Source organism: Chrysemys picta, chromosome 3 (genome assembly GCF_011386835.1).
Source record: "Chrysemys picta bellii isolate R12L10 chromosome 3, ASM1138683v2, whole genome shotgun sequence".
Classification (NCBI taxonomy): Eukaryota; Metazoa; Chordata; order Testudines; family Emydidae; genus Chrysemys; species Chrysemys picta.
The window spans coordinates 78006178-78031448 of record NC_088793.1 but is presented as its reverse complement, the minus strand read 5'-3'; the positions used below and the strand labels follow the sequence as shown (position 1 = coordinate 78031448).

The 25271-nt window shown below is 40.5% G+C and overlaps 1 protein-coding gene across 2 annotated transcripts in view; it reads left to right on the top strand.

Moving 5' to 3' along the window:
• Window positions 1-25271, top strand: part of ASCC3 (activating signal cointegrator 1 complex subunit 3) — a 495794-nt gene that overhangs the window by 250553 nt on the left and 219970 nt on the right. For both annotated transcript variants that reach the window (XM_065588248.1, XM_065588249.1), the window contains exon 14: window positions 23879-24013. In XM_065588248.1, coding sequence (XP_065444320.1) covers window positions 23879-24013 — 135 coding nt within the window. The remainder of the gene's footprint in view (window positions 1-23878; window positions 24014-25271) is intronic.

Genomic DNA, 25271 nt, shown 5'->3' with positions numbered 1-25271 from the left:
AAGGTACTGTAAGAAAAGAGAAGTAAGAAAATAAACTTCCAGCAAAGCTATACCCTTTGCACTTCATCTCAAGTGTAAGATGCTTCCTGATCCCAAACAAAATCTGTGTATGTACATCTTGTATGTGGGAGGTGGAGGGGTTAAAACAGGATTTGTTTTGGTGTACAGTTTGACCTGATGTCTAGTGGAGATAGTCATGGATGTGAATCAGCTAGCTGAGGTTCAGTACAGATAGGTAGAGCCCTACCAATTTCACAGTCCATAAAAAAAATCACGGACCGTGAAATCAGCCTTTTCCCGTAAAATCTGATCTCCCCTGCTGTTGGGAGCTCAGGGCTCCTAGCTGCTAGTCCAGACACACTGGGGAGGGACAGGAGTTGTCCTTCTCCTGCATGGCCCCTCTTGGTGGGGAGATCAGACCCACTTCCAGAGGCAGTGCAGAAATGAGGGTGGTACACACTCACTTCTGCGCTGCAGCAGTCCAGGAGCTGGGCTCCAGGCTTCCATTCCCCCTTCCCCCCTCGGCTCTGGGTTCCGAGCTCAGTGCTAGTTTCTCCCAGCAGCTCCTGCCAGGCTAGGGGCTTCTGCTCCCAGCAGCTGCAGCCAGGGCAGCCTCAGCTCTGGGCTTCTGCCCCCCACCTTGCGGCTCCTGCCGCAGCTCCGGGCACCAAGCTCGAGGCTTCCTCCTCCGGTGGCTCCTGCTAGGGCTCGGGGCTTCCGCCCTTCCCTCCACTCCAGCCGGGGCTCGAGGCAGCCCACGCTCAGGGTTTCTGCCCTTCCTTCCAGGCAAGGCATCCCAGGCTCTGGGCTTCTGCACCCCACTGCTCTAGCTGGGATTTGGGGCAGCCCTGATTTGGGGCTTCTGCCTCCCCAGCCGGGACAGCCTGGGCTCAGAGCTTGCCCCCAAGCAGGGGCTTTCGCCCGTCCAGGCTCGAGGCTGCCTGTGCTTGAGACTTCTTCTCCCAGGGCTTCTTCCGGGGCTCTGGTGACTCGGTCTGGGCTTCCACCCTGGGGTGGCTTCTGGAGCTGGGGCCCTCAATTTGGCCGAGGGGCCTTTCCTTAATCTGTCACTGGCCTGGACTAGCAGTTAGGAGCCCCCCGCAGCAGCATAGAGGAGATCCTAGCCACTTCCACCAACTTCCTGTAACTGCAGGAAACTCGGAGTGAGGATGGAAATCTTGGAACCCCCCCTCCCTGCAAATCCCCTCTTCCCTCCCCTCCCCTCCCCTCCCCCCCACCCCGGATCACATTTTGGTTCGGGACCACAAGGGTTACAACATCCTGAAATGACCAATTTTAAAACCTCTGGCTGTGAAATTGACCAGAATGGACCGTGATTTTGGTAGGGCCCTGCAGATAGGACTGAGGTGGTGCTGTTAGGTTGGAGGAAAGAGCATGAAGATATGGCACAAATTATATCCACTACTTGAGTCTGGGAATGTGACTCTCATTTTTCACTGAAGTCCATAAACTAAGTTTTATTAGATGCACAACTGCTTATAGATGATTAGTTAACAGTGGTGACCAGGACTTTTTCCCCTTTGTGTCTGATTGGAAGTCTGAGGCTTTTTCTTTCACATATTGATTATGTTATCTATGTCAAGAGAATATTATACCAGAGCTAAACAGTCTGCATTAGCTTCCTTTTGGTTTTCTCATGGAATTTGTGGTGTTGGTTTTAACCTGTAACATCATAAATTATGTGAGACCTGTCGTTGTGAATATCACCTCTTCATATGCCATCATTCTGCATTTGTAATCAGTGAAGGACTCTGAATTGGAACCACTTTGGTTTGGGAGAAGGCTGATGACAGTATTTTCAGGGAAGGAATTCCCTGAATTTCTTTGGAATTCATTTCCTCTCTGTTTTTCCCACCACCACTTTAGTCTGAAATAGTCCAAATTTGTTGATCTACAGCAGTAGTTCCCAAACTTGTTCCGCCGCTTGTGCAGGGAAAGCCCCTGGCAGGCCGGGCCGGTTTGTTTACTTGCCGCATCCGCAGGTTCGGCCTATCGCAGCTCCCACTGGCCGCGGTTCGCTGCTCCAGGCCAATGGGGGCTGCGGGAAGCCGTGACCAATATGTCCCTCGGCCCGCGCTGCTCCTAGCAGCTCCCATTGGCCTGGAGCAGCGAACCACGGCCACTGGGAGCCACGATCGGCCGAGCCTGCAGACACGGCAGGTACACAAACCGGCCCAGCCCGCCAGGGGCTTTCCCTGCACAAGTGGCGGAACAAGTTTGGGAACCACTGATCTACAGGGTTCATTACTAGGCACTTTCTTTGTAACAATTCAAAATAAATAGCACAAATAATTATTTTTTAAAAATCTTGATGGTACCTTCTAGTAATTCATATACCTAACCTGAGTAATTGTGTATTCTTATTTGTTCTTCTTTACTTCATCTCCTCTTTAATGTTTTACCCCTGCTCAGCATGTAATGTCTAAAACAAGATAAGATTTTTAGGGCAAGGGCTTTGGCTAATACTTTCAAGTGACTACTGTTTTTTCAATGCCTCAATTATATTGGTGTTTAACTTGACACAATTAAATGGGGCCTAATTTTCAGAGGGTGCATGCTCAGCACTGTCTGAAAATCAGACATTTTTAAGTTGTCTCAAGTTGAGCACTCAGAAATTGAGGCACTCAAAATTACTAGCCACTTTTGAAAATCTTGCCCAAGGCTTGTCTTTCCGTTTCTTCTGTCAAGGGCTATGGCTTGTTTTATTGCAGCAGAATAATAATAATAATCGTTATTTTAATTGCCTTTGATGCAGTAGGCAGGATTCACTGTCTGGCTTTCACCAGTGAAGCGCAGACTGAGAGTGCCTTATGGTAGATGGTCTGACTGGAATAGGGCATATGTTGACCACTAACCTTGCTCTAGATAGCGACCATGCGCCAGCCAGCCCAGACTGCAAAGAGGCCAGGGAAGGGACAGGGACAGGGACTGGGCTGTCAGTTAATGTAGTGATTTACAGCCCAACCTAGACAGCCTGCAGATCTGACTGGAGTTGAAAGATGCCCTCCTCTAGTAGAATTACCATCTACTCACCCTGCTACGGGTGAGTCCTCACTAGGACTCGGGAGTGCTACTGCTTCCATGAGGCCGAGTCAAGCCCAGATGTTTAAATATGCATTATAACTGTTAAATATTTTATTTTCTCTTGACAGAGAATCTGAGAATTTAAATTAGCAGAAATTAGGTTAGTTGCTTGGTGCAATAGAACTGTTGCTTTGACTGGCTTTGCTTGCAAAATGTGCAAGAGCATTTCGTCTCTAAAAGAAGTAAAATGTCAGATGAAATCACATGATATGAGCAAAGAAGAAAAAGGAATTTAAAATTCGTCAAAAAAAGAAAAGCTTTATGTTTATGGAGAGATTATTGTCCAAAGCATGAAACTGTGGTAAATAAAACATAAAACTCTTCCTGTTGTTTATCAGGTATTAGACCAAAGGCTTTGCTATGCTAGCATCCATCCTCTGTGCCTCTCATACACCTAGAGCGGGGCGGGCAAACTTTTTGGCCTGAGGGCCGTATTGGGTTTCAGAAATTGTATGGAGGGTCGGTTAGGGGAGGCTGTGCCTGCCCAAACAGCCAGGCGTGGCCCAGCCCCCGCTCTGACCCCCCTCTGCTTCTCGCCACCTGACAGCACCCCCCCCCGTACCCTTGCCCCATCCACCCCCCACTCCTATCCATCCCCCTTGCTCCCTGTCCCCTGCCACTCCAGCCAATGCCCCTCTCCTTTCTGTCCCCTGGAACCCCTACCCTATCCACCATCCCTTCTCCCTGTTCCCTGACTGCCCACAGAACCCCTGCCCCTGACTGCCCCCCGTTGCCCCATCCAACCCCCCTCCTCCTTCCTGACTGCCCCCCTGGGATCCCTGCCACCATTCAACTCCCCTGTTCCTTGCCTCTGACCACCCTGACCCCTATCCACACCCCCGGCCCCCGACCAGCCCCCCGAACTCCCCTGCCCTCTATCCAACCCCCCTGTTCCCTGCCCCCTTACCGCACTGCCTGGAGCACCGGTGGCTGGCAGCGCTACAGCTGTGCCACCCAGAGCACCAGGACAGGCAGCCGTGCTGCCCGGCTGGAGCCAGCCACACCACCGCGCAGCACAGAGCACCGGGTCAGGCTGCAGTTCTGCAGCTGCGCTGCCCCAGCAGCTTGCAGCCCCGCTGCCCAGAGTATTGTGCCAGCCTCGCAGTGAGCTGAGGCTGCAGGGGAGGGGGAACAGCAGGGGAGAGGCTGGGGGCTAGCCTCCCAGGCCAGGAGCAGGAGGGTTGGGGGCTAGCCTCCCAGGCCAGGAGCAGGGGGCCGAGCAGGAGGGTCCCGCGGGCCGGATGTGGCCCGTAGACTGTAGTTTGCCCACCTCTGCCCTAGAGTGTCCTTGGAGGATGTGCTGGGGAAAGCCAAACCTCATTTTCCAAAGAAGAAAGCTCAGGAGGTGAAAGGGGATCCCTTAACACAGGGGTTCTCAAATTGGGGGGTCAGGACCCCCATGGGTCATGAGGCTATTATATGGGGAGTCATGAGCTGTCAGCCTCCACCCCAAACCCTGCTTTGCCTCCAGCATTTATAATGGTGTTAAATATATAAAAATGTGGATTTAATTTATAAGGGGGGGGGGGGTCACACTCGGAGGCTTGCTATGTGAAAGGGGTCACCAGTAAAAAAGTTTGAGAATCACTGCCTTAGTAGATTGCGAGGGCAGGCTTTGAAAGAGGAAGTCTGCTATCTGGCCAGGTGGTCCTGAGGATGACAGCCAGAGGGGAAAGAGCCAAAAATAGCTGTATTCAGGTGAGATACCCAGGCCTGTGACTGCTACCCTGGAAATGTCAGGTCCACCACTTCAGGAAACTCCTAAGTCACTTGAATCTTCAGGACAAGGAATGGACATCAGCTCTGACCAAGAAACCTTCTAGCCCTGAGAATAAAAGGGATCACATTACTTTCTACCCCTGAGAAGGGGCTGGAGGAAGCAAGAGCTCTGCAATACAGCTGTTCAACCCAGGGGTCTCCCAAGTGACAAAGTTCTGCCTGACTTGTTCCTGGACTTGGCACTGCTGCTGCCGAGAGTTCCCCCAAAGTGTAGGAGTCAGAGAATAATCTCAGCTCCCTCGGGAACTGAGCATAGTAAACCAGCTCTTGCAGAGCCCAGACCTGAAGAAGAGCTCCTGAAGAGTATAGCTTAAAAGCTTGTCTCTTTCACCAACAGAAATTGATCTAATGAAAGAAATTACCTCACCCACTTTGTCTCTCTAAGAACCCATTGGCTATTTCTTCCCAATAAATTATTTGTATTGCTGTAGCACCTAGGAGCCATGATAAAGACTCCAGTGTGCAAAGCACTGTACAGATGCTTAACTGAAAGACAGTGCCCGTTCCAAAGAATTTACAATCTGAGTATAAAATGAGACACAACAGCTGGTTACAAGAAACAGATGGGGGGAACACGAGGTAACAATGAGACAATCAGGGAGAGTGTGATAAGCAACAGTTGCACCATACCAGTTGCCAAGCCAAATAAGAGCTTTTCTCAAAGATGCATTTGCATTATTGAAGTGGGGACAGTGTGATATCTCCCATCTGCACCTCTGAGAGAGGAAAGTGAAGTGTTCTAGAAAAGTGGCACTCAACCTTTCCAGAGTATTCTTCTCCTCTCAGGATCTGATTTGTCCTGTGTACCCCCAAGTTACACCTCACTTAAAAATTGCGTACAACATCAGACATTAAAAAAGTGTCATAGCACACCATTACTGTAAAATTGCTTACTTTCTCATTTTTACCATATAATCACAAAAAAATAAATTGGAATATAAATATTGTATTTACATTTCTGTGCATAGTATATAGAGCAATATAAACAAGTGATTGTGTGTATGAAATTTTACTTTGTACTGACTTCATAAGTGCTTTCTACGTAACCTGTTGTAAAACTAGGCAAATATCTAAATGAGTTGATGTACCCCCTGGAAGACCCCTGTGTACCCCCGGGGATATGCACACCCCTGGTTTAGAACCACTATTTTAGATTTTTTAAAATATTAGTTATAGCATATAGTTATGAATTGGGACAAGCTTCTATTTGATATGTAAATTGTTTGTTACAGGCAAGTTCAGCCATATCTTCTAACCAACAGCCATTTAAAAATGTTTGGCGCGAGGAGATGTCAAGGATATAAATCATATAATATCAAGATGCTTGTCATTGACAGCTATCTTACGTCTTGTCAGCAGCATCAATTAGCCTTTGGTGTGTTGTGGCATGATCAAAGAATATACGTGATACAAAACCCACTGTTCTCATACTGCTCTAATCAGTACTGGACCGTCATATTCTGGACCTAGTACATTGCAGAAGAGTCAAGCACATCTTATAAAATATTTAAACTATATTACATTTTTATCTCATTTGACTAAAAGCATTTGGGCAATTTTAAATCTTGACCAATGTTATAGATTCAATTTGTACTCCAAGTGTTTCGCTTTTTCCTCTTAAGGTTTTGAATTGCTTCCAAAGAGTAATTTACTTTTTGGTAAATTTTTGTATTATTTGAAACTAGATATGATTGTTTCAGAATTCATTATGAAATTTACCAAGCTTTGAGTTGGTAACTGGAGCATCAGGGTAAGAGAATTGGGTATCTGTTTACATTTAGGTTCCTGAGAACACGGTAAGATACATTTTTCTTCTAAGTTTTTGAAAGACAGTGATTCAGCATCACTCTGTTGCGACGTCTGTACAATATGGTTCCTCTCCATAAGGTCTTCTAAGTCTGCATTTATATTAACACTTCTCCAGATAAAAAATTAACTAGATAATTGGCATGTTTTGTGGTGTAACCCAGACCAGTGAGAGATTGTCACCGCTTGTTCTGTCACCCTGTATGCCTTAAAATGCTCTGTGGTGTAGATCCCTGACTGGATTCTCCCAGCCAGCATACAAGCATGCACTGAGTGTCTGTATGGATAAACAGACCTAATTCAGCAACTTTTACTCCAACATGCTGCTTGTTACACCATGGCCACTTTGGTCTCCACCAGCCTTGGTTACTACTAGCCAGGTGTCCACAACACACCTCCAGTCCTAAATTTCCCCAAAACCATCTGCCCTGAAATGGCCAGCCGTATCCTGGAACATAAGGTCTGTTGCTCTTTTAAAAGGATAAAAACACAGCAGTTTGTTGCTTTAACTGGAGTTAACAATGACTTCAAATAGAGCACTGGATTGGTTTAGATTAAAGGTAAAACAGGTTTATTAACAAAAAGGGAGAGGATTTTAAATGAGTTCAAGTGTAAGGTGTAAAGTCAGAAATGGTTACAAGCAAAGAAAAGTGAACAGCGCTTTCTAGTGACTATCACTTAACAAAACTGCAGTCTTGGGTCAAGGTAAGTTTCTTACCACATCTCCTTTCAGCAAGATGGCTGACCTCCTGCAAAGTCCAAAGTGCATAGTTCCTCTGTTAACTTGGGGTTCTTTGCCCCCTCTCTTTTATAGTCCAATGAACATTTGAAATATATTCTTTTGAAGGGTTCCCCCAGATAAGTTCATGATGAGTAAAAGGAGCCATGAAGCCTGGAAGATAAGGGTTCCTTGTTGTTCCCTCCCCTACTGGTGGTTGCTACTGTGCAAATTCTCTCTCCCTGCTGCAATCTCCTATACAAATTAATAGTCCATTGAATTTGAGCCATGCCTGATTTGAGGTGTCAGCCTCCTTTCTTTGTCTTGAGAAACCCTGTTTATCAACTCCCCCTGAGATGCCTGGTTTAAACTCCTTTTAGTCACAGATTTTAAAGCATGAAATTAGTGAGTATCCATAATTTCGCATGCGGCATTGATACATATAAAATACATTATTGACCAGTGTGTTACTAGTCTTCAAATGATACCTCTTTTTTTTATATAAAAATTATTGCATTAGTGTGTAGGGTGTGAATACAGAGGTGCTTAGGGTGGTAACAGTTCTAGGATGTTTTTGGATATTGGATTTGAGTCCACATTATTTTATTGTATTTTAGAAATGAATTTTCCTGTCTGTTTACTGGGGCAAAGCTAACCTGTGTATTAGGCAGATAGCAAGTCATGACTAATGCTAATTTATTAATACATGCTTTTTCTACTGCTACCTCATCCTTCCTCCATTTGTTTGTTTTTGTTCAGGTGTTGTGTTCTGTAGTTAAATGGATCATAAGTTCTTTGGGGGCAGGGGCAGGCTTTTCATAAGTGTATTTTGTACAGTGCTTAGCACAATGAAATTCTAATCCTGAAAGTGGCCTTTATGAATTACAGTAAAGCAAATAGTTAATCTTTATGGACACTGTTTTCAAACTCAGGGTTGTACAAATATAAATTACATCAGGACAATGTAAAAGCTCTCTTTGGATTAGTAACTATGAAAATAAATGAATTCCACTGCTTACTGCATCTCATAAACTTTTTGTTAATACTTCAGTTGCTGATGTAAACAGATTTTTTTATTTATTTTTATTATTAAACTTTAACTTTACCCCTTTCCTTATCGTGTATATATATATATATGAACTAGAAATGCCCCACCCAATGGATATGTTGCTACTCTTTGTAAAGGATGTTTTAACTGATGAAGAATTATAAATGAAAGAAAAATTTAAAATATATCAAATATCAATAGAAATAGGATTAAATAAATATCCATTATGCTAACTATGAAGTGTGTTCAGTGGGTTCCCACGAGGATGGGCACACTTTCAAATCTAAATTCATTTTGTTTAAGCGGGAATGATCAGCAGTGGATTTTTTTTAAACTATTGAGTCGACATTTGTGGGAGACCGCAGTGAATTGTGATATATAAGAATTAAAAATGGATTATAACATATCTGATAGGGCATTGTGGATTACTTTACTATTATTGATGGCTAATCTTTTCGTTTAAAATATGACTGCTGTTGCATACCTCTGTTCTACTTCAGCAAATCTTGGAGAGAGTTTTTCTTTAATTTACACATTTCTGTAAAGAGAGCTGTTGAGTGGTCAGAAAACTAAAAATCTTAAGTCAGTAAGACCATTTGAAGGAAGATTTCCATCTTTTAATTGGACATGAAGAGTAAGCGTAGCCTGCTTTTTAACTTACGAAGATTTTATGCTCTGAAGACCAAGAAAATTGTATAGAATATATACCATTATCTCTAGCTTGTATGCTTGCTTGGCAATTCATCAATTTTCTAGATTTCTTTTAAAAATAGGAGCTTAATTCAAATTTAGTTTACAAGACATATTCCCTGAGGTATTTTAAATGTTAATAAAATGGTTGGAAAATGCATTTGGATTTTGGCATTTTCTTGTTGCTTAGGTAAGTTATAGAGCCTACTTCACTTCCCACCAACCTCCATATTCTTCTGTGTTTAAAGGGTTAAGACTTGACATTGAGTTTGATAAGTAAAAGACTGAAAGTCAAATAGAAAATGAGGATTAAGAAATAAATTCAAAAGGAGAAAGCTTCAGCACGTATCACAGATGGAATGAGACTGTGATTTGTTTCTGTTCCTTTAATGAATTTTTCAGTTCTAATCAGACCTTCATAAGTTACTACATTTTAGTAAGAATAAGAGAGGAAAGCGGGAGCCACATTTTCCTTCAACTTTCCCACCAACTTCCCTTATCCTTCATTAAAACCTTCTTTGTTATAGCCCCACCCACATTTCCCAGTTTTTCACTTTGAAAACATGATCAACTTGTGGGGTAGGGAAGTGGGAATGTATACTGAACTTGCAGCCCCACCCCACATTTTTCAGCTTGGCTAGTTATGCCCAATAATAGAAGGCTGAAAATAAAGTTTCTTATTGGATAAAGTATGTGAATATATATAGTATAGGATTTTAGCATTTTGTGGAATCATCTTGTTCTTTTTGTTTCTGTCATTACCATCAACCAGTATATAGTTTGAGATATTTATATTACGCGTATAATTTGTAGTTTAATGACTGAAATATAGTAACCAGTCCTGCAAACTTGCTCATGTGAGTAGTCCCACGCTTCGTAGTAATGATGTTCACTGTGTTATTTCTCACATACTGTGAATAATACACTTTTCAGTACTTTGGTAACGTACTGCTACTTGTTATAGGGAAACTACAGCATGTACAATATAAGGTTTTTGAGGTTTAAGCATATATAATTGCCAAGTTTAAACAATCTTCAGTAAAAGTGGTTTGTGGGGTTTTTTTCACATACTCAGTATAAAATTCTGCAGTATTAACCTAGGGACATTAGCTTTGTGCTTATTTTGTCATAGAAAAGAGCTACATGGACTCTCAGCACTAGACACCAGAGCTAGCTTTGTACTGCAGAGTACAGATCTAATTACCCAGCTTGTAGCTGTGGAACCACTTCTCTATTCTAAATTACTTTCCCTAACTTATTTGCATAATTTAATGTGCAGAGGTTAGCCACTGAAATATAACATTCTCTGACATAGCTAGGACTATGTTCTATTTCCACAAAATAGTTGGTAAATGCTTACCCTGTTTGTTGAAGAAATACACATATTTAGTGGGGTCTTTGTATAGTGACCATTAATCAAAGCTGATTTTTACAATCACATTTGGTAATGTACAAGGATTAAAAGTAATCAGTTGTCAGCTCTAGCGTTAATCATAGTACTGTGAGCCTGTAGTTAGCTAATAAAGCTGTCCTATTTTTATTGCTCAAATTTGATGCCCATGCTACAGAAAAATAATGTGGAGATCTTATGTTCACTTTCAGCAATTGCACCAGCATCTTAAATTGCTTAAGAGTCTGGTCGTAGAATAGGCCATCATAAAATTCAAATGTGAATTATTTGATGAGCATGGATGGGAGGCGAATTTCATACAGAAAAGGTGATGCTTAGCAGCTAAATACAAAGTACTGTAGAAAGATTTCCGAACAAAGGGTAATTGTGCACATACTTGCTTTTCTTTTAATTATAGTTTGACCCAGTAAGGTCTCTTGAGTGAACAATTGCTGTAATATGATATCTCATATAATGTTGCTTCCAACAGAAACTGTACAGCAGCTATACAAAAATAGTTTCAAATGTGTTTCCAAGAAAATGAATCTAGTATGTTTGCCTCATTCAGTGCACAAGATGGACAGTGCTCACATAATGAGCAGCTATTGAATCTTTTGTTTTGGCCTTGTTCAATGTTTGGCCCCATACATTATTTACTCCACACTATTCAAACCTTGTTCTGAAGACAGAATTACTAATTTCCTCATGGGCTTTTCTACGATGCTCATCACGAGAGTACCTCAGTGCTTCACAAATATACATTAATTTATTTTCACAACATCCTGGATGATGGAGCATTACTGGCAGCATTTTATAGATGGGAACCTGAAACACAGATTCATTAGGGTCAAAAGTTTCCACTAATTTTGGATACCCTAGTTGGAGAATTCCTAACATTATATAGCCGCTCAAAGTACAGCTCCCATTGACTTCAGTTGCAGCTTTGAATACTCAGCACTTCTGCAAATCAGACACCAGAGTCTCAAGTCAAGTGAGGAATTCACAATTAGTGACTACTTGTGAAAAGTTTGGTTTAATTTACTTGCCCAGCATCACGTGGGAATCCAGTTCTCTGGGGCCACATTTAACTGTCTTAAGTTTCTCTCTCTGCAATCCCCTGCCTTGTTCCTCAACAAATGAGGCAGAAGTCCTACAGAAAACGCTTAACTTCATAACCCTGATTCATCAGGTCTTCCATTCCAGGCTCTGGAGAGGAGTGGGCTCTAGCTGTCAAACCCCAACCTTGACCCCTACTGCCCCGTCCCCTCAAACCTGTTTCTGTCCAAGTCTTGCCTCTTTTCCAACCTTGGCTCCTCATCCAAGTCTCCTTGCCCCATAAATCCTACTATCTCCCCTCTAGTCCCTCCATCCTAGCCTATCCCCACTTCCACTCGTAGTCCCAGTCCTGCGTATATCTGGTTTCTTGTCCCCAGCCTCCTTATTCTCCCCCCCTCCCAGCTCTTTGTTCCATCTCAGGAGGTATGTCTTCCACTTCTTGTCCCAGTTTCTTTGTCCTGCCAACTTGGCTTCTCATCAGATGTCCCCCCTTCCCTCCTACCACCTTCTTGTCATCCCTTGGCTGCCACTCTTCTTCATCAGACAGTCTTGGTCATGCACTCCAGCTCCCAATCAGAGTTTCCCTTTCCCCACCCTATCAGCCTCAAGTTCCAGTCTCCCCCCACAAGTTCCTTTTCCCAATCTTACTCCACGCCGCTTCCCCTCCACCTCACCCAGTCCAGTTTTTCTCCCCTCTGTATTCAAATCAAGCAGCCTCTTCTTCCATGCTGCCTAGGCCCAGTGAATGGGGGAAGGTGGGGTATAATCCAAGAGTCCAGGAGAGACAGGATCGCTTCAGTCATAACATCTTAGAGCTGCAGTGGCAGGGAAGAACCTGCTAAGCTCCAAATTGTATCATGCCCAGTACAGATTGAATCTTCTGGTGTTTTAGCTGTGAAGCTCTAGCACAGTGGTTTTCAATCTGTGTTCTGTGGACCCCTGGGGATCCGCAGACTATGTCTAAGATTTCCAGAGGGGTCTGCACCTCCATTTGAAATTGGTTAGAGGTGCACAAATGAAGAAAGTAGAAAACCACTGCTCTAGCAAGTCTCTACTGAGAATGTGTACCACAATTTTTCCAGTTTTATTACTTGGCCAAATCTGGATGGATTTTCATGGCGATGGCAAAGGGCACATCGCTGATGCAAAGTCCACACCCTGCCAAATTTCAGTTCCCTGCTCCAAAGAATGGTAGCACTAGAACTTCACAGAGAAAATGCCACCAGAAATGTTTTTTAATATAGGCAAAGCAACTTATTTTTCCCTAGCTTTGTTTTTGGAAATGGCTAAACAGTTTTGGCTGAAGTTCTGAAGAAAATTAAGCCTGTGGCAGACACCCAGCATGGAAAATTTCAGCCCAAGTGGTTAAAGTTTGGTGAGGTTATAAGCGACTGAAAACAGGATCAAATAATCGAAGTGTCGGGTACCCTTAAAAATATACAGTATTATCAATCTCACTTGTAATAAGGGTTAAACTCCAAAAGCGTAAATTAGATTAATTTTACTAACCATAGCGCATATATATATATGTCTTTTAGTGTAAAGATAAAAATACTTTGCAACTTTAATAATCTGAGCTGGTATATGCAAAAAGTTAAAAAAAATGATTCAAGGCCATGAGAATATTGTAAGCTACTATAAGAGTGAGGAATACATGGATCCTGGCTTCTGCATCTTCCCAATATGAGCATGGGATGTAACTTTATAATATTTCCTTGTTAGTAGTCAGTATTTTCCTTCCAATTTACATACGGTTAAACTATTTATCATTTGAGTTAAAATGAAAACATATGCAAGAAATGTTCAGAGTCAATTTGGATCGCAGGCTGGTTAGAATTTGTATGAGATGTGGAAGAGGAATTAATATCACGGAAAAGTGAATAACAAAAGCCAATGTCACAATATGTAAGGTTTGTTTGGTTTTTTTTAAATGGGATTGTTTTGCCGAATTTTGCATTTCCATAATAACTCATCTGAGATTCTGGATAACATACACATGAGCCCATGTAGCATAGGTATTAAAGTACTGTATTGTCCATAAAGAGAGTCAGAAATAACTAGAGCAGTACAGGAAATAAGACCACTAAAGAAGTTAAATTGAAATTTCCTAGTAAGACATAAACTTTGATAGGGCTGCCAAAGGTCCTTGCAAAAGAGTCTAATTGGTGAAATAAAGTTATATAGTCTGATGTGTTGGGCAGGGAATTGATGCCCAATGAAATATGGATTGCACAATGACTGTAGTTAATATCCAAAAGGATATTCTGATAAAGCAGCAGGATTATTGTTATAAAATTGAAAACCATAAAGAAATTGTTTAAAGTGCTTGTTAAGAGAAGTGGAGCTTCCTTCCTTGCATTGGGGCTATGCATGCTGTGCATGGCAGAATGGTGCCAGGAAAAGAGTTTGGCAGACAAGGGTAATTCTTCCCCTCTCTTCATGGGAATAATGACGTCTGGGCCAGTCTCATGGGTGCCCTGATGCCAGAAGTGCTGGAGACTGAATGTCATTGGCAGGAATTGGAAAAGTTTAAATCTGATGGGAATCCCGGATTGGCTTTTGTATTAGTGCACAGGAAATTAAGGTAGTAATCAGTGGGAGAGGATTAGAGTCTAGATTTGATCATAATTCTTTTGAAGTCAATGGAGTCATGCTGGTTTAAAATTGGAATCATGCAGTGGGGAATCAGCTCCTTGGTTTAAAAGGTCTTTGAGTCAGAACATTTTTAATCTGTCACTTCTAATTTCATATACTCTATTAAATTTATTTATTTGATATTTAAAGTTCCTCTTACCTTGGTACCCAACAAACTGTGTAACAGTAAATGGTTCTAGTGTCCATAACAAAAATGATGGGTTTACTTTCATATACTCTGTGAATTGAGGTGTGTATATTTAAATGCCTGTTAAGTGCCATCTGCATTTATGGTTCTATATAAATAACAACAGTAAATAGGAATCCTCACTTAACAGCCTGTTTTCCTCTACCCTCTTGCCTTTATCAGTATAATTGAGGTGGGGTCCATGTTTAGGCAAGAGGTTCTCCGCTCTTCATCCCCTAGTCTCAAAGCTACCCGGGATAAACCAGGTCAAGATACGTTCAGTGTTTTGGACTGATGGTCCCAGTTTTCACACAAAGGGGTAAGCCAATTGTAATGTTGTGGATATAAGAGAATTTTCTCCTTGTGGCATATGACTGCTGTGTTTTTTCCAGCTTCCTCTCATACCTTAGGCAGAAATTGCAGTAATAGACAACTGTTTGCACCTTAGGTCATGGTGCAGTGGTTTTTTTTTTATTATTTATTATTTGATTGCTGTCAGCTGCCATGTTTTATTACAAATGCTCTTGCACATGTTGGGGGTGCTGAGGAGTGGTAACACTACTCTACAGCCAAAATTCTTCTGAAATAAATGTAGTCAAACTTTACTAATTCTGGGTCACTGAGAACGAAAATGATGCTTAAAATTGTTGATTGGCTCTAGTTTTAAAGATATGCTATTGGGTCAGTATATATGACCCTTGACTTGGGAATGGCGGAGGATAAGTGAGTTATAAAGGGAAGGGATCTCAATTTAAACCATAAATGACTAAAATATATCTTTGACTGGATCTATGAATAAATCTATGACTGGGTTTGGACAGTACTTGCTTTTTAGGCAAAACAATGAATGATGCAATCTGAAGCTGGTATTGCGTCATACATGATATGAATTGCATCATGTTATTCCTAGAAGTCATGGATGATGCAATCATAACGAAGCTTACATCACTCTGCTGAACAAATTGCCTTATATCAGCTCTAGAAATCATACAGTGTCGTGCTCTCTTATTTGTCAGTGTTTGATTTTGCAAAGGGACACATTTCTGTTTAGCCAAAGTGAGCAGAGATGCCTCGTACGTGTGTGAACAGTGCAGATAACTTCTGCTATGTTTGTGGTGAAGTGACTTTTGCATCACAAAAGCGCAGTATAACCCCTATGGTTAAGAAAGCCTATCACCTTTATTTTGGCTGCAAAATTGGAGATCAGGACAAGAGGTGGGCCCCACACATATGCTGCAACACTTGTGCAACAAATCTTCGACAGTGGTTGAACAGGAAAAGGAAATCTATGCCTTTTGCAGTGCCAATGATTTGGAGAGAGCCAACAGATCATACCAGCAATTGTTACTTCTGCATGGTGCCTCCAGTTGGGAAAGGTGTGTCAAAGAAGAAAAAGTGGACTGTGCTTTATCCAAACATTCCATCAGCTATACGCCCAGTACCCCACGGAGAAGGACTGCCGGTTCCTGATGCACCAGAATCATTCTCACTTGAGTCAGACGAGGAAGAGGATGAAACTTCTGGTCCTGAACCATCAATGTCACAGGACCCACATTTTCTCCCATCCTCCTCCTCTGAATCACACCTCATAACACAAGGTGAACTGAATGACCTTGTCAGGGATTTGGAACTACCCAAGAGTAAGGCAGAGCTGTTGGGCTCCAGACTATAGCAGTGGAATCTCCTGGCAGGTGATGTTAGGATTTCCATGTTCCGTGACCGTCAGAAGGATCTTGTCCCATTCTTCATGGAAGGTGATCTTGTAGCCTGCAACAACATTGATGGTGTGATGGCAGCCCTCAACATCGTTCACGATCCAGATGAGTGGAGACTGTTCATTGATTCATCGAAGATGAGTCTTAAAGCTGTTTTACTGCATAATGGCAACGTTTTGCCATCAATTCCAGTTGGTCATGCAGTCCATATGAAGGAAACCTATGACAACATGAAACAACTTTTGAGGTGCATAAACTATGACCAACATCAGTGGCAGCTTTATGGCGATTTGAAGGTTATTGCTCTCTTGCTTGGTCTGCAGACTGGATACACAAAGTACTGCTGTTTTCTCTGCGAATGGGATAGTCGTGCAAGAGATTCCCACTACATCAAGAAAGATTGGCCACTCCGACAGTCATTGGAGCCTCGGAGGAAAAGTGTTCAGCATCCACCACGTGTTGAATCAAGGAAGATTTTGTTACCACCCTTACACATCAAGCTGGGTCTGATGAAGAACTTCGTCAAGGCCATTGACAAAACACAAGCAGCTTTCAAGTACCTCCGTGGAAAATTTCCAAGGTTAAATGAAGCTAAGATAAAGGAAGGTGTCTTTGTTGGTCCTCAGATTCGTGAACTTCTTCGAGATGATGCATTTGACCGTGCACTGCGTGGCAAGGAAAAGACGGCATGGAAAGCCTTCCAGTTAGTGGCAATAAATTTTCTCGGAAACAATGAGGCAGACAACTACAGGTTCTTGGTGGAAAACCTCCTCAAGGCATACAAAAGACTTGGTTGCAACATGTCACTAAAGATACATTTTTTGCACTCTCCTCTCGATTTTTTTCCACTGAACTGCGGAGCAGTGAGCGACGAGCACGGTGAGCGATTTCACCAGGACATTGCAACAATGGAGAAACGCTATCAGGGCAAATGGAGCCCATCAATGCTTGCAGACTATTGCTGGACAGTGACGAGAGCTGCTCCATTTCATGAATACAAGAGACAAGCCAAGAAGCGCTGAGTAGACGCTGAATAGGACTAAACTATGTACATAATAGTTTTTTGCCTCTTGTTTCATAATAAATTTTATTTATATAACCCTTTTGCTGATTTGTAAAGTGTTACATAAACAGGACAGGTGAAATATTATCCTGTAAAGCAACCATAAACACATGAAAAGACCTAGGTTTACAATTTATGATTAAAACTCTACACAATATACATAGTTAAGTTTTTACATTTTATGTCTATCTTAGAAACAGCCAATTTTAATTGTCATATTTGAATTCAGCACATCAAAATATATAATAAATAGCACATTTTATCTCTGAAGCAGATGACTTCTCAAAAATTGTAGACCAGTGTAATTTGACACTTGCTAATTTACAATTTTCAATCAATTAACCTGTATGATCAGTTTTTGTCTACTCTTACTTTACCATCTATAGTCTTACACTACACCCACCACTTGAGTTTGAGGGTGGATGGGACTTTCACTTTAGTACAATTAGAGTAGATGAAGCTAAAACACATATTGAGGTCATGTGGCTTTCATTCCTATTTTAACTCGTTTCAGCTTCAGGTTAATTTTTATGCTTAGATTTGCTCATAAAACTAAGCCTGCTAGTAACTGGGCAATCTACTCTGACCTACTCAATAACTGTACTTTCACTTGAGGCTAGAGAGTATAATTTGTCAAAGTATTTTCTTTAGTTTAAACAGATGTGCTACAGGAAAGATCATACCAGTCTTCAAAGTCTTATATATATATATATATATATATATATATATATATATATATATACATACATACATACATACATACATACATACATACATACATACATACATAAAAATAAAAATAAAAATAGGTAAGACTTTGATAGAAATAGATATAATAATGTGTGTTTGTGTCCTATTTTTAAATAATCAAATACCAAAAGAACTTGTAAACAACAAAGGGCATGGTGTACCAGGTCCCCTAGTTCTGCGTCATCTCTCACTTATTTGTTTGACTTATGGCTACATCCAACTTGATTTCCTGCTGTTGCTTTGATGTGTGAAGGTTACCACAGTATTATACCCAAATCATATTTGGGAAAGTGTGTTTTGTGTAGTTTGTTCTAAGATCCCTCTCTCTTCTTATTTTATTAAAACTAGCACAAATGGCAGGTCCTGGTTAATTACGGGGTCTATTGGATTTAAATATATACTTGCTTACAGACTTGGGCTTGTTTTTGATATTCTTATCCAGGTGATGTCCCTTTCAAACTTTAAAGATTTCTTTCTTGAGCTTTCTCTTTCTCCTTTTCCTCAACAAAATAATTTTTGTTCTAAACCTGCCTTCGTGTCACAAACCTTGTAGCAATTTTAGGGAGGAGGGGAAAACAAAGTCACAAAACAGTTCGCTGGTTATTGGATTATGAGTTTACTAAAGATGGGAAGAACAAACCACGAGTTATCAATATCATGCCAAAGTATGCAGGAATATTTATTTTAATATACGTCAACTAAATAAATTCTAATGCTATATAAGTGTCATGTGGAAAACAACCTGTTTTGGTTTTGAGCTTGAAATAGGCCATTCCAAAATTGCTGCAAGAATGAACATTAAAATTGAGTCTGAAACAGATAAATTGTATGTAAAACTAGTGAACAAACCCATTTGGTGGTTAAATCATAAAACAGAAATATAGCTAAAGCATCTGTGACACTTTTTAAGCAACCAACATGAAAATGTCAAATATTGTTATATTTTCTTTTAATTTTAAAACTCCTCTCCCCCCTATATCCCCCATTACTTGGCTTGAAGCTACAGTTCCTGTCCTGAATTAAGGCCTTATACCTACTTCACTTGCACTACTTCTCAGCTTTCAATGCTATCTTACCGAGATTATTTGCAGGTATTTTTGTCAGATCAGACTGGGTTGTTTCATTGTGTATATTCAAATGTTCATATTGCTTCTTTTAAATAAGGAAAATCAAGTACATTTTTAGATGTTCAAAACGTTGCAGTGTCTTAAAGTGAAGCCTGTCAACACACAAGCCTATGATATGAGATCTTGGTGTTTGTGGTGGGAGTGGTGAGGGACTGTACGAAATGGATCCTTTCATAAAAGGAAATTGTTGTTGTCCAGCTATGCTGGAAGGACAGAAGACACTGGATATGGTTTAATTAGGTCACAACTTTATTCTTAAATGCCTGGGACTACCCAGCAGATAAAAGTGTACAGTGAAGGTAATTCATAATCATTTCAATATGTACCTGGGGGGCTTCCATGAGTCTTCCCTATCAACCATCCTGGTCCCCAGCCAACCCGCTGCTGGGACCTCACCATCCCCTGCCCTCAAATGTGTGTGTGGGGGAGCTTTTGGCCCCTGCCTTATCAGTCATAAGAACCCTTTTTCTCCTCAATTAAGCCCCCCCCCCAAATTCCATTGTGGAGAAGGTGGGGGGGGGGGGAACTTCCCCTTGGCCAATCTGACAGTGAGGGAAAAACTCCTTTCCAGCCCCCTGATAAAGGAGCAACTAGCACAATGCCCACAGTGGAGCCTGACAAAACCTGCTGTTTCGCCACTTCAGTGGGTAGGAGAATGGATGCTGCTCTGCCTAGTCCAGGTAAAAGAGGGCTTTTCCTGGCATAGACCTACCTAGTCCTCCCTCTCTTCCAGTCACCTGGAAGTGGGGATGGGTCAGCATCCCCATGCTGACCTGCTCTGCAGCTGCATTAGAAAATCACTCCCTGGCTCTCCAGTCTTTAAAAGGGCGCACACCTTTTCCAACAAACCAGACAAGGGCCCTCACCGTTTAATGTGCTGCGAGATCATTTTAAGTTCTAATGTAGGTTTATCCAGGCTGTTCTAGAAAATAAATCACAAAATGATTAATTGACAAGTCATACTGAAATGATTAATGAAGATTTAGGGTCATGATCTGCTCGCTCTTACAACTCTGCATGTCTCCGATTTTGGAGAAATTTAAACAAGATTATGCCATTATGTGGCATGTAAGCAACAGAAAATTGGTATGTGGCCATCAATGGCATTTACCACATCCAAGAATGTTTGTAGTTAAATGAAAGGGTATAATTTCAAAAGCCATAATGCTATAAAGCATTATTATATAATCATAAAATAATTAACTAAAATAGTTAATTAAAATAAATGTATAATTGTCATCATGAAGCATGCATGACCAACCAAAATAACCACCATGTTATGCATGCCATCCCATCCCCTTATCGATCCTATGGTCTGACTTCGCTTATCCATTTTTAAATTGTAAACTCTTTGAGACAGGGACTGTGTATTTCAACACATATAGCGTTGAATAAATCTTTAATAATAATACTCCTTCAAGAGACATTAATAATGTTTTGAGGTTTGGTCTTAAAGAATTAGGATGAAAGTTGTTCTCAAAGAATCAAGTTAAACTTAATCTCCTTATTTTCAAGGGCAATTGAAACATTCTTCCTCCGAGTAAATGAGGTAATACAGTGGGCAAAAGAAAGCAATATCATTAGCTTCAAGGTCTAAAAGTACATAGGTAAAATACTGTTTTTCTAGTACTGTATTTGACCTACTGGGTATAACACAAAATAAACTTCAAACTGTAAGAAGGAATTGTATACTGTGTTGAGTAGTATGAAGATATTTTTGCTTTGGATGTTATCCTCTAGCTATCAGCTCACTAGTATTTTGGAGATGTGGAGAGATGTGATTTTTAGTTATTTAGCTATTTGAGGGAGGTGTTTGGATTTTTTGCAGAACAATCTGTTTGAGACTGAAAAGGAGTTAGTCGCTTCCCCATATAACTTTTTTCAACATGTTTGGATCACATCAATTGAATATTTTTACAAACCTGTTCATTTTGTACATTTGGAGCCCATGAGTTTGCCATATAGATTAGATGGGTACATTATTGAGTATTCCCCATACTATTAGGTACCATCTTGAAAAGCAGGGAGTTGGGGATCATCATAAATAATCATGTCACATGAGCTTTCTGTGCAATGCTATGGTTAAAAAGGGTTTATGCAATCCTTGAATATATAAAAAGTGGACTATCTAGAAGAAGTAGGGACTTGATCTTGCCTCTTTATGCGGCAATGGTAAGAGAGCTACTAAAATACTGAATCCAGGTCTGGTGTCCACAGCTCAAGAAGGACATGGAAATATTAGGGTTCAGAGAGAGGCTACAAAATTGATTCAGGGGCTGGAAAACAAGCCTTACAACATGAGGTGGCTTAAGGAGCTCAAGTTATTCAGCTTATTGAACAGAAGATTGAGAGTTGACTTGATCACTATGTATAGGTCCTTACACAGGCAGAAAATAACTGACAGTGGAGAGGTTTCAAACTTGCTGACAAAGGTATAACTAAATCCCGTGGCTGGAAGTTGAACTTAGACAAATACAACCTTGAAATAAGACGTAGTTTTACAGCTGTGAGAGTAACTAAACACTGGAACAGCATATGGATGGTGGACTCACCATCACTTGGAGTCTATAAAATGAGATTAAATCATTAAAACATATACTTAAATCTAGGCTCTGGGCAAACATCTGCAGCCTGTGTGTGCACGCGCACAAACCGGAGTTGATTGTGTCTAGTTTGCAAATCAATTCCAGCTCAGCAGTCTCTCGTTGGAGTCTGTTTTTGAAGTTTTTCTGTTGTAATATAGCCACCCGCAGGTCTGTCACTGAATGACCAGACAGGTTAAAGTGTTCTCCCACTGGTTTTTGAATATTTTGATTCCTGATGTCAGATTTGTGTCCATTAATTCTTTTGCGTAGAGACTGTCCGGTTTGGCCAATCTACATGGCAGAGGGGCATTGCTGGCAATGCATTGATATGCAAGCTAGACACAATCAACTCCGGTTTGAATAAGGACTGGGAATGGCTGAGCCATTACAAACATTGAATCTATCTCCCCTTGTATGCTCACACGTCTTATCAAACTGTCTGTACTGGGCTATCTTGATTATCACTTCAAAAGTTTTTTTTTTTTTCTCTTAATTAATTGTCCTCTCAGAGTTGGTAAGACAACTCCCACCTGTTTATGCTCTCTGTATGTGTGTATATATATCTCCTCAATATATGTTCCATTCTATATGCATCCGAAGAAGTGGGCTGTAGTCCACGAAAGCTTATGCTCTAAGAAATTTGTTAGTCTCTAAGGTGCCACAAGTACTCCTGTTCTTCTTTTCACAAAACAGTTGGTTCCATCTGCAGCCATTAATTAGCAAATATTTGGATCCAAAATTCAAATCAGCATCTTTGAATAATCTCATTTTAGATATCAGCCTTTCTTTGCTATTGAGTGTTCTGTTGAGGCCTTGATGAAATGCTAAGCTGTATATGTTGTTACAAAGTAATTGAAAATTATTTTCTAGTTAAATTCTGAATATGCCTGGATGAAGCATTGTATCTATGAACTTCTGCTCCTATATTTTTCTTGTGACACCATCAAAGGTGTGCCTTTCTGATTTGAATTTTTTGACCAAAAGTTAGGAAATTACCATTTTTTCAGATTTTTCATAAATCCATTTGGTTTTCGAGTTTACAAATGAATGCGAAAATGCAAAAGAGCTACATTCATGGGGGGAAAATTGAGATTTTAATCAAAATCTAGGATTGCACAGCAGTTTTCTTGATCTGTCACCATTTAAATATGCATTACAACAGGTAATCTTTCATTACATGAACACACAACATACATATGGTACTACAAAATCCTACATGCCTATATTTAAAGTTATAGAAGATAGTTCAGTTCTTTTGTAATAATGTTGTATATGTTCTTCCCTGCCTATTGAGGTCACTTTACTTAGTGCATGATGATGAAATGTGTACACCCATTATGTTTCCATATCCCTCTTAATTTAGAATTTCCTGATAGCATGCTGAAAATTTCAAATTTGCTATTACGTGAATGTAGATGTTTGTGTATCTGTCTCTTGAAATTGCCATTAATTTACCAGTTTATTTAGTAATTTAATACAAAATATGCAGACAATGCATTTCACCAATCTAGGGTCTGAAAGATATTCTAAATTGTGATGGCACTGCAGCAACAGCTTCCAAAGAACTGTTCTGGCAGCAGTTGACCCTGGAGTATAGGCAGCATTTTGGCTACCCAATTTACTCACAAGAACTCTTCCTATGTTGAAGGGTGTTTGAAGCCTCTCTTGTCACTTGGGATTCCTCTACTACTCGAAAGCTATGCTCAGGTAGCGAGTTAAGGCTCCATGTAAGGTTGTTTTGTGCAATGCAAAGCAGCCTTTAGTAGACATCAGGATTTGCTCCAGAAATTAGAAAAATCTTCTTTTTTTTGGCTACATATAACAGTTGAGGAGGAGGTTTCCAAATGTATAAAGAACTGTTTAGCACCCAATTTACATTGGAAGTCAAAGGAAGTTGGGCATCTAACCCTCTCATCTCCCTCTTAAACTTTCAGAGAAACCCTTCCTCTCTGTTTTTTAGGTATGCTGCTTAAAATAGGTAAACATTGCACTTGGTTGCTGTTTGAAATTGTTTTGATATTTTTGCAGGCTAATAAAGAAGGGTTAGTATACATTTAAATGGTTTTGCAAACATATATGGGGTGAAGCATTTCTAATCTTTTTGTATTACTCAGTAAAATAGAGATGCAGTTATTTCAGCAGAAATAACTCCATTACCATGTGGAGAGTTTCATTATTTTATTAAGCATTTTGTTATTTATCAACAACTTTCTTTTTATCTTAAGGTGATGGTGTTTGTTCATGCTAGAAATTCCACTGTACGAACTGCCATGGCTCTTCGAGAGAAAGCAAAAAACAATGGTCATATTTGCTACTTTTTGCCAACCCAAGGACCTGATTATGGGCAAGCTGAAAAACAAGTAAGTGATGCATTAATTTGTGGCTGATAATCTTTAAAGCTCTGATTATTCTGGGACTCAGCAATCTGGGAGACTGTTTCTCTAACCCAACTGTTCAGATAGACTTGGATTTTTCTAGCTATAGACTTGGATAGATTTAGTTTCAGGACTTTTCAGTATCGAGGGATATTGCTCCATTTGCAGTTCACCAGAGCACAAATATGTTTGCCATCAGAGTGAAATGTAAGGTGTAATAATTTATCTTAGCATGCTATTTTGGTGTTTCCTGGCATAATGGCTTGCAGAGTTAGCTGTGACTTCAGTACTCTCCATTTTGGATAGTGTTGTATTTGCATACTTTTTACATTTTGTTTGGATGCCAGGTCTATTGAAGGTCTGTGTGTTCATATACTGTATATGTGGAATATATTTTATCATAATAGTATGTGATTTTAATATAAGAATGTACATAATTATACAATTTTCATTTTCAAGTTTGAGACAGCTTGAGCTAACAGATGCTTGTTTTCTGTAGCATAGGTGAGATTTTCAAGAGAGCTCATTTTACAGATTTATATTATCATCATTTGACATGTTTTTCTTAAGTAAAGTTGCATTTGAAGAGTTCAACAATGACATATGTGTTATATTATCCTGCGGTTATTTATTCTGTGTTGATTGCACTTCTCTAAAAATGGCAAATGCATCATCACTTTTGTCAGTGCTGGCATAATCTCAGTTTAATCCAGGTTGTCATTAAAGCAGTATTTCAGATTGTTTTTAAAGAGGTGGTTTTTACATTTCCTGAATGCTTATCTTTTTGAATATGTGAAGTTGAAATGATTAGCTCATTAGTATTTTTTGGCTTCAGATAGACTGCTATTTAAGGTTTACTTTTAATAAAAATTAGGACAACAATGCTAGGTAATACTTCCACAATAAAAGTTTATTTAGTATAAATGTCCCATACAATCTGGCATCAGTAGAGTGATATTGATATTGAAACCCTTCTGGCCTATATTTATATTGAACCGTTTCCTAATGAAGGCATATCCTTTTGGAATTTGATGTATATTACAAACACCAGGTAACTTCAGACTTCACCACCGCCACTGACTATAGATGAACGCTGGTCAGGTTTCAGAAGTATGCATATGGCTCACAGGACAATAGTACTTTCAACAGTAATTGAATATTGACTAACTGAAAATATATACAGTACATTAAAAACTGACAATAACTCAATATCTCTGTAATAGCGATTGGTGCTTGTCTCTAG